Below are 17,345 nucleotides of genomic sequence, written 5' to 3'. Positions count from 1 at the left end.
AGCATGGGGTCAGCTGGTCCAGAGGCAGCTGGGCTACAAAAGGGACAGGCAGATATTAAATAAACTTGGGGTCTTATTAGGAAGGTTGAAGATGAAAATGACTCCTGGTATTCAACTAAAAAAAAATTGTTCACTAATGTCCACCACAAATGTCATGATTTAAAACGTAGCCTTGGGTGGCTCCGTTGGTTAAGCGTCTGACTCTTGATTTCAGCTCAGGTCATGATCTCACAGTTCCCTGAGTTCAAGCCCCACATCAGACTCTGCACTGACAGCACGGAGTCTGCTTGGGATTCTGTCTCCCTCTCTCTCTGCCCCTCCCCTGCTCTCTCTCTCAAAAATAAACTTTTAAAATATCTTTAAAAAATAAATAAAATATACATTTTCTGCAAAATTAGAGACAAAGCATAAAAAGTTAGGGAAAGGATGTATTAATATTAGTGCACTTATAAACTGTCATTCATACAGACTGCTACAGTAGGTAAACCTACAGTGGAACACTGCTTATATGCTGCCTCACGCTGTAGCCGATTTCATCTCTTTTGTCAAACAGCACTTATGCAGACAGTGCTCAAAGTAAGTTCTGGAGTTGAATTCCATTTTAATTTATAGACTGCTTTGGCTTTAGCAGCATTCTATGCAAAACACTGCACTATGTTGCACAGGTACTACTCCACTCATATTTAAAATTTTGTTCTTAGGGGCGCCTGGGTGGCTCAGTCGGTTGAGCGGCCGACTTCGGCTCAGGTCACGATCTCGCCGTCCGTGAGTTCGAGCCCCACGTCGGGCTCTGGGCTGATGGCTCAGAGCCTGGAGCCTGCTTCCGATTCTGTGTCTCCCCCTCTCTCTGCCCCTCCCCCGTTCATGCTCTGTCTCTCTCTGTCTTAAAAGTAAAGAAAAGCGTTAAAAAAAATTTTTTTTTTAAATAAAATAAAATTTTGTTCTTAGAGCGCCTGGGTGGCTCAGTTGGTTAAGTGTCTGACTTTGGCTCAGGTCATGATCTCGCGGTTCATGAGTTCAAGCCCCACATCAGACTCTGCTGTTAGCAGGGAGATTGGATCCTCTGTGTCCCTCCTTCTCTGCCCCTCCTTTGTCTGCTCACTCTCTCAAAAATAAACACCTAAGGGCCACCTGGGTGGCTCAGTTGGTTAAGCAACCAGCGCTTGACTTCAGCTCAGGTCATGATCTCAGGGTTCCTGAGATCAAGCCTTGCTTTGGGCTCTGTCCTGACAGTGTGGAGCCTGCTTGGGATTCTCTCTCTCTGTGTCCCCCCACCCCCGACTCATGTGTTCTGTCTTTCTTGCTCATAATTAATAAATAAACTTTAAAATTCGGTTCTTACTCTTTGAAGCACATTGCATACTTTCCTGATAAGATGGATGGTCCTGTAGACAAAGGGATATGTAAACTTACTCCTGTAGTTCAACCCCATCAGTAATGACTGTGAACCACACTGTAAAGGATATAGCAACTTGCTTGTGCTTAACAGGAGAAATTAGAGCTAGAATGTGACTCTATGGGGACTTTATAGGTTTGTTAATTGACCTATAGCTATACCTTAATGCGTTTGTGTATTTTTTCATTTCTTTCAGCATTTCGGGACATCCAAACATTACTATACTACCAGCATTTTCCTGTGCATTAAACTCTGCATGTGAAACCTTAACAGTTACTAAAGTTTATAAATACACACATTTAAAAAATTTAAATGGATGTATTTTTTTAATCTGTTTACTCCTCTTTTCAGCTTTATTCAATAAATTACTATCTGATGGTTGCATTGGCGATTATAACTTCAAATGTGCATCATGATAGAAAGTGCCGACTTATTGGAAGGGAATGGAAAGACAAAGTTACCACGAGGAAGGCCCAGAAACCATGTGCTAGAAAGAAATCAGTTCAGTCCTCTAAGAATTGGGTCTGTGGGCTAGCTAAAATAGAAATAAGCTTGTCAAACAGTAAGGGAAATTACTAAAACTCTCAATATATCAACAGGTATAGAGAGCCAATCTGAATTTCTTAAGCATAAAATAAGATAGTATGTATCTCTCACTGACAGCTGGTTTATGTTAACTCTCACTGGTTTATGTTAACTGCCTCACATTGGGGAGTTACGGGGTGGTAGAGAGTGCTAAAACCTTGACGCGTGCGCATGTGTGTGTGTGTGTGTGTGTGTACCCCTCCCTGCCTAGTGGGTTTTCAGTGGCCAATACTCAGAACCCCAAGGCCTCACATTCATAATTAAGTCCAATAATGGTGGGGTGGTGTCCTGCCCCATGAATATTAGGAATATGAGCAGACCAAGTCTCCAGGCCAGCAAGCAGCTTGGTTGGTAGTCACACTAGCTGACACATTAGAATTAATCAGGGATGCTCAGAATGCCTCTTCAGAGCCTCTGATGTTGGTATGCTCTGTGTTCACCTGTTATAGGGTCCTTGTAGGTGAAGCTGGGGATGAAGGAATAAGTGATCATGTGAAAACAAGAGGGTGTTACTGGGTCTGGGAATTCTAGCAGCCTGTTCTTTACAGGATGGAGATCAGAACTTTAAATCCAAACACGCCTGAATTATTTGATGGTAACTCCCTGTCCTGCTCTCAGAGCTCTCTGCTACTGTCCAGCCACTTGCAAAGGTGGTATCGTTAGATCTCTTGTTACTCTTTAACACTCATATTGTATAGCAAATCATACGTGCTAAAAGTTTTTTTTTTTTTAATCATTGTGTTCTTTGAGGTATAAGGTAGCTAACTGTAGAAATAGCATTAATACATTTGAAGAAGAAAAACAAAGTGAAAGGATTTGCCTGACCAGATTTCAAGGCCTTTTAGGAAGTGATAGTAACAAAGATATTGTGGTATGGGCATCAGACTTGTTAGATCAATGCAACAGAATAGAGAGGCCCAGTTCAGACCCAGACACATATGGAAATTTGATATACAATAGAGATAGCAATACAAACCAGTGAGGAAAGAATGGATTATTCAATCAATGGTGGTGGGACAATTGGTTATCTACCTACTTACCTATCTTATATTCCTACTACCCATCATAAACTCCAAGCAGATTAAAGAGCTAAATATGAAAAGCCAAATAATAAAATATTTAGAAGAAAACATAAGGAGGATGTTTTCATCACCTTGAGATAGAAAATAAATTCTTTTTTTATATGTTTATTTTTGAGAGAGAGAGTGTAAGTGTGGGACGGGCAGAGAGAGGGGGACAGACGATCTGAAGTGGGCTCTGTGCTGACAGCAGGGAGCCCGATGTGGGGCTCAGACTCAATAAACAAACTGTGAGATCATGACCTAAGCCAAAGTCAGGGGCTTAACCAACTGAGCCACCCGGGCGCAGGAAAATAAATTCTTAAACCAAACACACAAAAAAACACAAAAATTAGGGAGAGGGATGATAAGTTTAACTACATTAAAATGAAAGTCTTATGTACAAAAGAAGGAAATGTACAAAAATTTCACTGTAGCAGTTTGCAACAGTTAAAAATAGGAAACTACCTAAATGTCCATAACCAAGAGGATATTTAAATTTTTTGTTGTGGACAACTGCCATTTGTTTTGACCATCCAGCCTCTGAAACAACTTTCTATCTTTGAGAACTCCTCTACTTGCCAAAGTGGAGCACACTTCCAGTATAGATGACCACAATGCCAGATTTTTGCTTTCTCAGTTCCCTCTGAAACTGGGCCCTAGGCACATGACCCAGTTTCTACCAATCCGATGAACCTGGCCCAGATTTCCATGCAGCTGCAGGGGCTGCCCAGACCCTCCAGGCAGGAAGGGGCATCAGCTCTACATGGCTCCCAGAGGCTGTGCCGGCTATTGTTCTCAGGACAGTGTTCTGGGTCAGCAGGGTCCACCAGCAGAGTCAGTCCAACAGCTGTGGCTGTGGTGTCCGAACTGGACAAGTTCTACAGCACGACTGGGGACATTTTCCCTGGCAGTGGACCCTGCAAGCCTGATTCTTCCACCTTTCCAAAGATTTTCTAAGCTCTTTAGTGCATTCCTTTGTTTTTGTGCATTTGCTTAAATTGGCCAGTTTGTTTCTGCTGCTTGCAAATAAAACCCTAACCCTGATAGATTATGAATTATGATATATTTATGTAACATACATGGGAATGGCATACATCAAAATCAGAGTTAAAAGTTGAGTGAAATCAGGAGATGTCCTTGGGGCTATAAGTTGTATCTGAAATTATAATAATGAAAAAAAAATATATAGCAAATGTAGTAAAATACTAAGATTTGATAAAGCTTGGTGGTATGTACACAGCTGTTTGTTTTCTTTTTTTAGTATGTAAAGTGGTCTATGTGCACACACTGATATGCTTATATATAAACTTTTACTATAATGAATACAGAAGCACTCAGATTCTGAAGGTTTCAGAGCAACAGTATTCTATTGAAATTTTTTGCCTCTCTTTCCAAAAAACGAAGGTCCATTTCTGAGTTGGCCTGTTTCTAAATTCACTAGTAAACAATATGGCAGGAAAGGAGGGGAAAAAGACGTGACATTGAAAATAGGTTGGGTAGAACATGAAGGCAAGAACTGAAATAACATACTATATTTACATGTGTGGGTTTTATTATCACAAGGAAATATATAATCATCATTTCTCAGAAATGTGCTTCTACCAAGGGGAAGAATCAAGATATTTTGAAAAGCACAACTTCAAAAAACACCACTGGGCATTTATCACATTTACTAAGTTCCTCAGGTTCAGCGTAAAGAAAATGAAGCCAACATGGCACAGAAACAGACACTCAGATCAATGGAACAGAATATAGAACCCAGAAATGGACCCACAAACATATGGCCAACTAATCTTTGACAAAGCAGGAAAGAATATCCAATGGAAAAAGACAGACAGTCTCTTGAGCAAGTGGTGCTGGGAAAACTGGACAGCGACATGCAGAAAAATGAACCTGGACCACTTTCTTACACACACACAAAAATAAACTCAAAATGGATGAAAGACCTCAATGTAAGACAGGAAGCCATCAAAATCCTTGAGGAGAAAGCAGGCAAAAACCTCTTTGACCTTGGGCATAGCAACTTCTTACTCAACATGTCTCTGGAGGCAAGGGAAACAAAAGCAAAACTGAACTATTGGGACCTCATCAAAATAAAAAGCTTCTGCACAGAGAAGAAAACAATCAGCAAAACTAAAAGGCAACCGATGGAATGGGAGAAGATATTTGCAAATGACATCTCAGATAAAGGGTTAGTATCCAAAATCTATAAAGAACTTATCCAACTCAACACCCAAAAAACAAATAATCCAGTGAAGAAATGGGCAAAAGACATGAATAGACACTTCTCCAAAAAAGACATCCAGATGGCCAACCAACACATGAAAAAATGCTCCACATCACTCATCATCAGGAAATACAAATCAAAACCACAATGAGATACCACCTCACACCTGTCAGAATGGCTAACATTAACAACTCAGGCAATGACAGATGTTAGTGAGGATGCGGAGAAAGAGGATCTCTTTTGCATTGCTGGTGGGAATGCAAACTGGTGCAGCCACTCTGGAAAACAGTACAGGGTTCCTCAAAAAGTTAAAAATAGAACTACCCTTTGACCCAGCAATTGCACTACTAAGTATTTATCCAAGGGATACAGGTATGCTGTTTCGAAGGGACACATGCACCCCAATGTTTATAGCAGCACTATCAACAATAGCCAAGGTATGGAAAGAGCTCAAATATCCACTGATGGATAAATAGATAAAGAAGATGTGGCATATATATACAATGGAGTATTATTCGACAGTCAAAAAGTATGAAATCTTGCCATTTGCAACTATGTGGATGGAACTAGACAGTATTATGCTGAGCGAAATTAGTCAGAAAAAGACATATAATATGACTTCACTCATATGAGGACTTTAAGACACAGAGCAGTTGAACACAAAGGAAGGGAAGCAAAAATAATATAAAAACAGGGTCGGGGACAAACATAAGAGACTCTTAAATACGGAGAACAAACAGGTTTACTGGAGGGGTTGTGTTAACTAATTTGGATATAAATTTTTAAAATAAAATTAAAAAAAAGAAAAGATGAAGCCAACACTGAATATTTTAATGATAATAAAAAATACTCTTCTAGCTACCAGGAATGCCAGTTTTCAGTAACTTAATTAAAATATTTTATTTAACAAATTTCAACATCACACAAAAATTCCTTAGGTGTAATTAAAATTCACAGAGTTTGTTTTTATAAGCCTCATACCCTCCCAGAAGTTTTGTGGAAACTTATCCCTACATTACAGATGTTAATACTGAAGCATAAAAAAGTCAGAAGATTTACAGTGACACTGAGAGTTAGTGATAGATGACAGATCCAAATTTAGCTTTCTGATGTCCATTCTGGCTATTGGGTTACATAATTTATCCAGTCTATTAATAGACATAAATCAACTCAAAAGTATTCTGTAGATATTTCACTTCCAGTCAGTGAGACAGCAGTGTTGTAACAGAAAAAAATACACACGGGTTCACGTTCCAGCTCTATCAGTTACTACTTGTGTGCTTTAGTCATGTTATTGAATTTCCTGAGCTCCAGTTTTCCCCACTTGTAAGAGGGAATGAAGTAAGTATCTTACAGACCAGAGTCAATGCATTCTTCTTGCATTTGTTAAACTGCAATTAACGCTCTAAATCTCATCCTTATTGGTCAATTATTTGCAATCATTTGGATTAATTAATTCCTCTGAACTGACATAGCTTATGTCTGTTTCAGAGCCACAAGTGCTTATATAACTGAAAAGCCTTACGTTGAACTCTTTCAGTGTTTTGACAAGTATTTTAGTGTGCTGACACATAAAATTCTGTCCAGAATTAAATGTAAATGCTTTACCAAAGTAGCCACTTTGGTTCTTTTCAAAGTGATGTTTTTTCTGTCTATTCAGTTCTTTAAACATGATTTCTAACCATTACATTTCTAGGCTTCCTCTTCCTCCCATTGAGAGCAAGGATGCATGGTTTGCTTCCCAGCTGCTTTGTCCTGTGGTCCTCAGGAGGACACTGTGTGGGAAGGAAGGGGGCACATGCCAATGTGGCACTTACAGCATCCCTGAAGTGACAGACCTGGAGTATGATCACCTTATAAGCACCCAGCTGTCCTCCGTGGATCAGGTCATTATAGTCCACGTGACCTCAGCTAAGGAAACAGACAAGACTATAAAAGAAATGGCCCAAGTGTATAGGAAACTGAACAGATCCAAAAGCATGCCTTGCATTCAGGTGGGTATCATGTGTATTAAGACAAACTGTGAATAATGTCTACTTGCATGTTACATCTTAATACATTTCCTCAGCCACACAAAAGATTGTGGAGGAATTTTTCCCCTGCTTTTGTAATTGAAGTATGACCTTCATATAATAAAGGTCGCAAATCTTAAGGGCATATAGCTTAATGAATTTTTGTGTATGTGTATACCTATATAATCACCAGCCAGATTAAGATATAGAATATTTCCGGACCCCAAAAAGTTCTCTCTGGCCCTTTTCAGTCAGCAATCCCCCTGCCTCCCACCCCTGGTAACCGCTTTTCTGACTTCAATCACCATAAATTAGTTTTATCTGTTTTAGATGTTCGTATACATGGAATTACACAGTATGCACATTTTGAAACACACAGTACATTTTTATGCCTCTTTTGCCAGAGGCTGGGAATGGTAAATACCAGGCATGCCAACATCCTACCATTCTGCATCTATGGTGGACATTACTGATCCATCATTCTTTTCAACTGAGCCTAGACTGGGCCCTAACTCTTTTTCCTGACTGCACTGCTGGTAACTACTACCAGCGGATCTGAGCAGTAACTCATGAAGCCTCTTCTATATGATAACCTTTCCCCTCAAGAGTATTCTCTAAGTCTTATTGATTGTATCACTATGTCACTTTTTTCCCTATTTGTGCCTTTTCTCCAGTCCCACTGCTTCTGCTTATTTCAGGCCTTCATCATCTCCCATCTGATTTTCTCCAGTGGCCTGACTAGTTTTCCTGCTTTCTGGTCTTGGTGCCTGTGATATTTCCTACACGTTGCGGGGTGCTCTTTTTAATACATGGACACGACTGCATCATTCTGCTGCTTAAAATCTTCTAAGGACTTCCTTTCAGGCCACGTCCAAGTTCTTTCATGTGACATGGAGGGCCCCTCCCAGTGGGGCTCTTCCCTCCCTGACCAATTCCCTGTTCCAACCCCAGCAATGGCCCCAGGGGACATATTAAAGAACCTCTGCAGGGTTCAGGTCTTGTTCTGCATCAGGTTGAAGCATGTGGAAGCTGAGGGCAGGGCCGTGTCACCTCTTGCAGGGCTGCGTCTACTGATTGGGCTTTTAAGACATTGCCCTAAATAGCCCTGAGCTTCTTTTGAGGGATGTTACATTATATTCCCCAGGCCTAGTGTTCCCCTAGATGAAGCCCGATGTGAAAATTGTCTTTCTGAATGAGAAGCTAGAATAGCTTTACTTCCCATGAGGATCCTGTATGTTTCCTCTTTCCCGGTAATGAGATTTTTGGTACCCAACTGGGTTTCTCTCTTTACTTGGCCTGAAAGTACAGAGAAAAGTTTTAAACTGAATTATAGCAATAGATTAAGAACTTATGGGCCACTTATCTGAAATCCATTTCTTATTTTGGATCCAGAGCTTGTATTGATACTGAAATTTTCTCATCATAATTTTTTTTTATTTATAATTTTCTCTTATACTATTCTTGCTTCCTATAAATCTCCTTGCATCTTTTGCTAAAAAGGTAGAATATAAACAAACAAGTTTAAAAGGTAAGTTTTGATGAAGGAAATATTTCATCTAACAGAATTGATAGCAACCTTGCAAGAAATTGACATGTCATTTTGTAACTCTAAACGGTGAAGAAAGAGAATATGGGTGTAATTGGCTGGGTACCCTAGACTTCCATAAAGTAGATTCTTTTTTTAGATCATAAAAATGAAGGGAATATTCTCATACCAGAGGCCCTAAAGGGAATACAAATAAGAATGGGGAAGGTTGTAAAACACAGAAAGTTCACCCTAGAACTCCAGTCTCCATCAAAAAGGTTGCCTGGTCAGACTAGGGTCTTGGCTCTCTCTTCATTCTCTTTCATTCCACCTAACCAGGGAACCATGAGGCCTGCACAATGGTGAAATTGTTAAGCTGCACTTGGAAGCTGGACAGCAATGAGAATTCACCAGATGCTCTGATGGAAGCCTCAAGGGTGTAGACAAAGCTCCTAAAAGGGTAGCCTGAGCCACAGAGTGTGTGGGATGGGTTCTGGGAGCTCAGGGAGAACTGGTTCTGGGAGTGGCAGCCCCACCCTTCCAGCCTACACTGAATCCAGATTCCTCTGCCCACAGTTGGAATCTTCTTGATGGCAGGACCGTGTCTTGGTCACCATTGTAGCCCTAGTGCCTATCACTGGGCCTAGTGCATGGTTAACATCTAAAATTTATTTGTCAAATGAATAAATGAACCAATGAATGAGCAAATGTTTTTTTAGCCTAAACGTCAGTTATGGGGGTATATGGTCACTGCTACTTCTTTCTTAGTTTCATGGGAGATGCTCTGGGACTATGGGCTTGTGAATGGAGCTAGGGCTCCCCTGAAGAGACAGACAAGCCAAGTGGATGAGAGAGCAAGACCAGAGTTAGGAAGAGTTCAACTCTTCACTGAAAAAGACAATGATGTGCATCAAATCCCAAGGACTCTAATATCCTTGGTGCAAACAGTACCTGCCATCCCCCTCTCCCTCTATACCTGGCATCTAGCAGACACTCAGGAAATGTTTGTTCAACTGATCTGAAGTGACAAAGTCAGAATAAGATCAAAAAAGCAATATTTATTGAGCATTTACTGTGTTGCAACCACTATTTACCCGGAATATCATCTAGTTCTCAAAAGAATTGCAAATGGCTGGCTCTCTGCACATGAGTCCATTGAGCACAGGTGAATAACTGAGACACAGGACAGTTAGGTCACTTGTTCAAGGTTACTCAGTTAAAAAGCGGTGGGGCTGAGATTCACACGAATCAGTCTTACTCCAGGAAGCACACTCTTAAGCACCACGCTCTGCCATATAGCATTGTGGAGTAGGAAAAGCAGTGGCTTAGGGGGGCAAGAGTGAAATCAAATGAGATGAATGGATTGGGAGGAATGGCTCATATCCAGCACCTCATATCCAGGCATGTGGAGGCAGGAGGTGTGGAAGGGGCTTCGTATGTATGCTCAGCAGGAATCGTAGAGACCAGAGCATCTGATAAAAGGAGCCATGTCTCACTGAATCCTTCTAATAATGACGAAATAAGTCCCCAGTGCTCCTAATATCTACTTGAGGATGAAACTTTTTGATAGCACAATTCTGTATATTTATTGATTCAGATAACAAACATTCACTGAGTTCCTACAACATGCTGGGGAGTGTGATAATAACTTGAGATAGCAAAATGAACCAGACTCTGATCTTGTCCTCAAGGAAAAGACAATCCAGAGAACAGTCATGACTCATGACATGTTGAAATGAGTGCCTGGTCAGAAGTATCAATGGAGCATTTAGACAAGAAGTGGCTTGCTGGACTAGTAAGACTAGTAAGAATTAACTGGGTGAATATTTACCACAAATGGCATTTTGGAAGGCACATTGGAAAACTGTACGTTGGAAAGCAAAAGGATAGCAAACTGTAGGATGAATCTGGGAAATAGGAAATGAATCAGTATTAGGGGGTGCATGTTGAGAAGCTAGCAGCCAAAGAAGTTAGTGAAAGACTATGAGGTTTGATAAAGAATTTGAACTCTCCTTGAAGAGGAAGAGGAGTCATTAAAGGGTTTTAAGCACAGAAGTGACGGTAAGAGGTTTTGTATTTTAGTTGGATCATTTTGACAGAATGGTCTGGAAAAGATTGGAATGACAAAGAGACCTATTATCGCAATTTACACAGGAGAGAAATGATCAGGCAGTAGCAGTGGGAGTGGAAAAGGATGCTGAGTCTGAATGATGGATAGAAGCGAGACTCTGTAAGACTTGATATGTTGAGTGAGGGAAGAGTTTAAGATGTCTTCTACCTTCTTGTTTGGACAGTTAGAAGAATGGCGGTACTATTTTGTTTTGAGATAGGGAATTCAGAAGGACAAGGATAAGAAATATTTGTTATCCATTACCAAGTAATAAACCACCCCAAAACTTGCAAACATAGAACAACAACCACATGTTTACTCATGACCCTCTCGGGATTTAGCAGGGATGACCGGAATATGCTTCACATAGCACTGGCTTGGGCAGTTTGAGTACAGCTGGAGGATTCAAGAATAGCCTCATTCACATGGCTGGCAGGTAGTACTGCTGACATTTAGGAGTTCAAGAATGGCTATTGGCCAGGGACCTCTATTTGAAGGCCTCTCTACAGAGTTATTCTGGTTTCCTCACAAAGCAGTGTCCATATTTTGAGAAGGAATGTTCCAGAGGTGAATATGGAATCTGGAGATCTCTTAAGGCCTGCCCTCAAAAGTTATATAGTTATACTCTTGGTCAAAACCTATCACAAGGCCAGCCCAGATTCAAGGGGAGTGGAAACAGACCTCCATCTCTTGATGGGTAGAGTGGTAAAGAATTTATAGACATCTTTAGGCTACCACAAGAATGTTTAAAGAGGGGTGGCTGTCTGGCTCAGTTGGTAGAGCTTGTGACCCTAGATCTTGGGGTCACGTAAGCCCTACATTGAGTGTAGAGCCTACTTAAAAAAAAAAAAAGAATGGGGGCACCTGGGTGGCTTGGTCAGTTGGGCGTCTGATTTCAGCTCAGATCATGATCTCATGGTTCATGGGTTCAAGCCCCACTTCAAGCTCTGTGCTGACAGCTCAGAGCCTGGAACCTGCTTCAGATTCTGTGTCTCCCTCTCTCTCTGTCCACCCCCCACCACCCCCTACTCGTACTCTGTCTCTCTCTCTCTCTCTCAAAAATAAATAAAGATTAAAAAAAAATTTTTTTTTTAAAAAGAATGAAGAGAAAGATGGAAAAATTCAGATTGGGCATGTTGAGTTGGGGGTACCAGAGTGACATCAAAATGGGACATCAAGAAGTAGGCAGTTCAACCCACAAGTCCAACACTCAGAGGAAGGCACTAGCTTTGGAAGACATTTGGTAGACAGAAATAGTAGTTAAAAGTATGAGTGACCAAAGGGGTATGTTAAGAGAGTGAATAGCAGGAGGCAAGAATGGAGATTTTAGATATTTAGAAGTCAGGTAGCGATGGGGCTCCTGGATGGCTCAGTGGTTAAGCATCTGACTTCAGCTCATGATCTTGTGGTTTGTGAGTTAGAGCCCCATATTGGGCTCTCTGCTGTCAGCTCAGAGCCCGCTTTAGATCCTCTGTCTCCCTCTCTCTCTCTGCTTCTCCCCTCTCTCAAAAATTAATTTTTAAAAATCTTAAAGAAGTAGAGAAAAAATTATGCATGACAAAGACTAGGATGGAACACATAGAGAAAGAAAACAGAAGAGTGGGACCAGAAAAGCCCAGGAAAGAGTTTGAGAAGGAGGACTGTTCAGTAATTTCAAATGTCTTAAAGAGGTCAAGAAATAGAAGAAACATGAAGATGTCCACTGGCCTTGGCAATACAGAGGTCTTTGATGAGTTTTTGAAGAGGGCATTCCTGATGAGTGGTAGGAATAGAGTTTAGAATTGTTGATTCAGATACAAATACTGCTGAATGGAGCAAGGGATTTTTTACTTGGGATTTAATGTCTTTACAACTTTTTGCTTTTTTAGAGTTGTTCAGATCCCTTTCGATTGCTCAAATACAACATCACCTCTGCATCTAAATTTACTGGCAACAGTTGTCCACTTCTGGTTCAAAGGCACAATGTCATTCCAGGAATTTTTTTGGTATGTACTTTGAGATATATGACTTTTTTAACCAACCTACTATGTTGTATATGTGTATGATGTTGTGCATGATGTCGAGATTATTCATAGAGTACACAAAAGAATGGAGAGAATGAGGAAATAGATAAGCTCAAATCACAAACTTCCTTGGTACCCCCTTGACTACCCCCTTGACTAATAGTTGTAGATATTCTTATAACTATTGGGTTATTGTTATGGTTACTTTAGTGAAGTTAAAAACTGGATTATCTGGTGGCACCTGGGTGGCTAGTTGGTTAAGTGTCCTACTCTTGATTTCAGCTCAGGTCAAGAGCTCATGGTTTGTGAGATCAAGCCCTATTTCAGGCTCTGTGCTGACAGTGTGGAGTCTGCTCGCGATTCTCTCCTCTCTCTCCCTCTCTCTCTCTCTCTCTCGCTGCCCCTCCCTGCTCATTCTTTCTCTCTCCCTCTCTCTCCAATAAATAAATAAACTTAAAAAACAAAAATCAAAAAACTCTGTTAACACTGAGGTGATCAAATCCTCTACCTCCTGAGTAGATATGGGATTATAAATGCTAAAATTTAATTCTTGCATTTAAGAATATTATAACCTAATCAAGGAGATAGGATACATAATATCCATATTTTAAGACTGAACAGAGTAACTACCGTGACTGAGTCAGCCCAGTACAGTACAGAAAGCATGAACTTTGAAAACAAACAGACCTGGGGCGCCTGGGTGGCTTGGTCGGTTAAACGTCCGACTTCGGCTCAGGTCACAATCTCGCAGTCCGTGAGTTCGAGCCCCGCATCGGGCTCTGTGCCGACAGCTAAGAGCCTGGAGCCTGTTTCAGATTCTGTGTCTCCCTCTCTCTGTGACCCTCCCCCGTTCATGCTCTGTCTCTCTCTGTCTCAAAAATAAATAAACGTTTAAAAAAAAAAAAATTAAAAAAAAAAAAAAAAAAAAAAGACCTGAGTCCAGACCTTGGTTCTACTATTTGCTGGCTATATGACCTTGGGCAAATTACTAAGCCTCTGAGCCTGTTTCCTCCCTTACAAAAAGGGAAAATGTAACCAACTCATAAAATTATAAAAATTCAGTGAGATAATGTGCATAAGGTGTTTGTTTCAATTCCTGGCACATCATGGATACTTAATAAATGTTAATTCCCTTCCACCAATTTTTCAGTTCAACAAATGTGTATGGAATGTCCGCTCTGTGCCAAGCACAATATTGGGTACTGCGGATACAAATACAAAAAAAAAAAAAAAAGCCACAGTCTCTGCTGCCAAGGGACTCCTAGTCCAAGGGCGGGGTGGGGTGGGGGGGTGCGGTGCAGTCTGCAGCTTGCTGAGAGGTATGAGATGTGAGCTGAACCTAAAAGTGTTTTGATACAGAGAGGTAAGAAGGAGAGGGATGTTCCAGGGAGAAGGGATGTTATTAATAAAGGCAAAGGCTCAGAGCACAAGGAATCTGGAGACCTGGATTTTAGTCCTGCACCTTCCACTATAACCAGCTGTACATATTTGGGATGATCTCATTGGCAAGCATACAGGACCGAATTAGATCAGTGGCTCTCACCACTGGCTCCTGCCTTAGGTGCATGAAAAAATGATTTCTGGGTCTCACACTGGAATAGTTAAATCAGAATTCCTTTGGATGAGATCGGCATCAGCTTTTTTTTTTTTTTTAATGTTTATTTATTTATCTTGAGAGAGAGAGCACATTCACATGAGCAGGGGAGGGACGGAAAGATAGAGGGAGAGAATCCCAAACAGGTTATGCCTGTCAGTGCAGATCCCGAAGCAGGGCTCAAACTCACGAACCATGAGATCATGACCTGAGCCAAAATCAAGAGTCAGATGCTTAACCGACTGAGCCACCCAGGGGCCCTGAGTATCAGCTTTACATCAACCTTATTATGATACATTTCACATACAATACACCCACTTTATTGTACAGTTTCGAGGACTTTTGACAATGTGCATACTTGAGGAACTGCCTCCACCACAGGAAGTTTCCCTCAGCCCCTTAGCTGTAGTCCTTCCACCTTCATCCCCAGGCAATCACTGATCCGCTTTCTGTTGCTATAGATTAGGTTTGCCTTTTCCAGATTTCATCTGAAAGGGCTCAAATAATAAGCATTCTTTCATCTGGCTATTTGAGATTTCAATGTTTTTTTAAACTTCCCTGGATGATTTTAATGAGGAGCAATAGACTGGATAATCTCTCAGGATCCTTCTAGCCCAAAAAATATCATGGTTTCATCTGCTAGGCTAGAGATACTTTATAAAAATTGCATTTTAGTAATAATAAGTATGACTGCTGTCATTGTAATAATTATGATAACACTAACACTAATGCTTATTGAGCTTTTCCTATGTGCTCAGGCACTGTGCTGTTACTCATCTGTATTTTCCTATCTAAATCCCCACAGCAGGAATTAACCTCTGAGGGGGTAGGTGCTAATATTGTTCCTGATAATAGGGATGGCAACTAATCTTTAGGGAGATTAAGTAACCTGTTCAGGGCCAAGGAGCTAGCTAGCAAGTGGTGGGATAAGGATTCAAATCCAGATTTCCCTCCAATAAACAGAGACTTTACTTTTAATCAAGATGCTACAAAAGCATCTTCCCACAAAGTGAAGTTTCAGCCCCCACTACTTCAGAAGTGAAAGTGATACCAGATGAATGCTTTCAGCTTGTTTATGGGTTCCAGCTGGGGAGAAGAAACTAATTTAAAGGTACATTTAGCAAGAAAGACTTAAGGCAAAGAGCCTTGCACCTTAACATGAAAAGTAAGCCTGTTTGTTGGGAGCGTCAAATGACAGTGAAGACTACAGTGATGCAGGAAGAGAGAAACGGGGCAGAGGCTACATCCACGCATGTCTGTTGAGATGTATACAAAACAGAGATAGCAAGAGCACATCTACTGATTTCCCTCCAGTAAAGGGAATAACCTCAGATTTCAGTCCACATATACACCAAAAAAAAAAAACCCACCTTTTTTTTTACTTTTCAAAGTAAACATCCACTGTCACTATGAACAATGAACAATGAGTCTTATTCTGTGGTAGGGAAATCTTCCCACAGTACCTGGCAGGTGATCAAATACCTCCCTGCTTCTGCAAGCCTATTTACGCCTGTGAGTCTTAGCAGACCTGCTTGGTTGGTTATAGTCTATGCTTCCTATAAATTTACTAGTGGCTAAAAAAAAAAAATCATGGGCAAAATGAAAATGTATGTCCTCCTTAAGTTGCATTCATCCGTGACAGCCAAATCAAAGTCCTTTTAGCCGAGATCCTCCCAATTCCAGGTAGGAGAATATTGACAAATATTTTGCGATCACCTAAAACAAACAGGGTCCTATTTAAATGCTGGCTGCCAAGCCAAGAGCAAAGCTAAGGCCTCAGCCCACCTACCTGTTTGTCCACTGGGTGACAGTGTTGATCCATCTGATACAAGTGTGCTTTGTCTCTGGGCCAAAAACCTCCGGGGAAAGATTGCAGCCAGATGGCTTTCTGAGGGCCTTGGGGAATGGCTCTGTCTTTCTTCTCAGAGCATGGCAGAATCATTGTTTTCTTTATTTTTCAAGGAAAAAATGTGAGGTGTAGAATTGTTCCAATGTTGCCACTTTTCTTTGGGCAAAGTGGTACAGAGAACGGAGGTGATTGTCCATAATATATTAACCCTCATTTTCCTCACAATGTAACAAAGGCAAAAAGCCTGCAAAGAGCACTGTGAAAACCCAGCTGAAAATCCATTTCAGCTGTTTACTTAGATGCATTGGGATGGATCAATTCTTTACCCAAGGTGTTCACTCATATACAAATGTGCTAGTTGATGGGATTTGCATTGCCCACAGCTCTAAAGAGGGACAAGATTGTGGAGAATCATTTCCAATTTGCCAGGGCACAGTTTTACATTGTTCCATCTGTTCTGACGTGATCCCTGTCTTCAGGAGGAGAAATAGATAAGCTAGAACAAATACTGTAGTAAGATTTGATGTGATCAGTAGAATGATGGAGGTATGTTATAATACAAGAGAGGAAAGTGGATGATGGAACTATCCATACTCCTACTTTAAAAGGACAAGACAGAAAGTGAGTCGACTGTTTGCTTCAAGATGCTAAGAGGGTTGGTTTGTGCAATTTTTTGTTCTCTTCTGCTCCTCACCCCTAACATGGCAAGGACAATGATTTAAAATATGGGGACTCCTCATTATATAGTGAGCAATAAAGTCATGTTAACGTGGTACTCTGTTCCAAACTCTTTTTTAGTCAGGTTGAAAGACTAAAATAGAATGAATTATCAATTTAAGCAAATTTAGCATCTAACAAGTTTTTTTCCCCCCATCCTTTGCTTTATTTATATTGCTTGGTCAGATCTATTTGTGCTGATAAGTTAGCACATTTATATTTTATTATTACACTTAACATAACAAAGCTTTGGGGTTTCTTTCATA

At 40.7% G+C, this 17,345-nt stretch overlaps 1 protein-coding gene across 3 annotated transcripts in view; it reads left to right on the top strand.

Moving 5' to 3' along the window:
• The window catches only part of LOC102955427 (uncharacterized protein C3orf20 homolog), a 192,238-nt gene that overhangs the window by 84,814 nt on the left and 90,079 nt on the right, over positions 1 to 17,345 (top strand). For all 3 annotated transcript variants that reach the window (XM_042992917.1, XM_042992916.1, XM_042992915.1), the window contains 2 exons: positions 6,966 to 7,263; positions 12,785 to 12,901. In XM_042992917.1, coding sequence (XP_042848851.1) covers positions 6,966 to 7,263; positions 12,785 to 12,901 — 415 coding nt within the window. The remainder of the gene's footprint in view (positions 1 to 6,965; positions 7,264 to 12,784; positions 12,902 to 17,345) is intronic.

Source organism: Panthera tigris, chromosome B4, assembly GCF_018350195.1.
Source record: "Panthera tigris isolate Pti1 chromosome B4, P.tigris_Pti1_mat1.1, whole genome shotgun sequence".
NCBI classification, from domain to species: domain Eukaryota; kingdom Metazoa; phylum Chordata; class Mammalia; order Carnivora; family Felidae; genus Panthera; species Panthera tigris.
The sequence above is the reverse complement of the archived record's forward strand: the minus strand, read 5'-3'. Positions and strand labels throughout refer to the sequence as shown.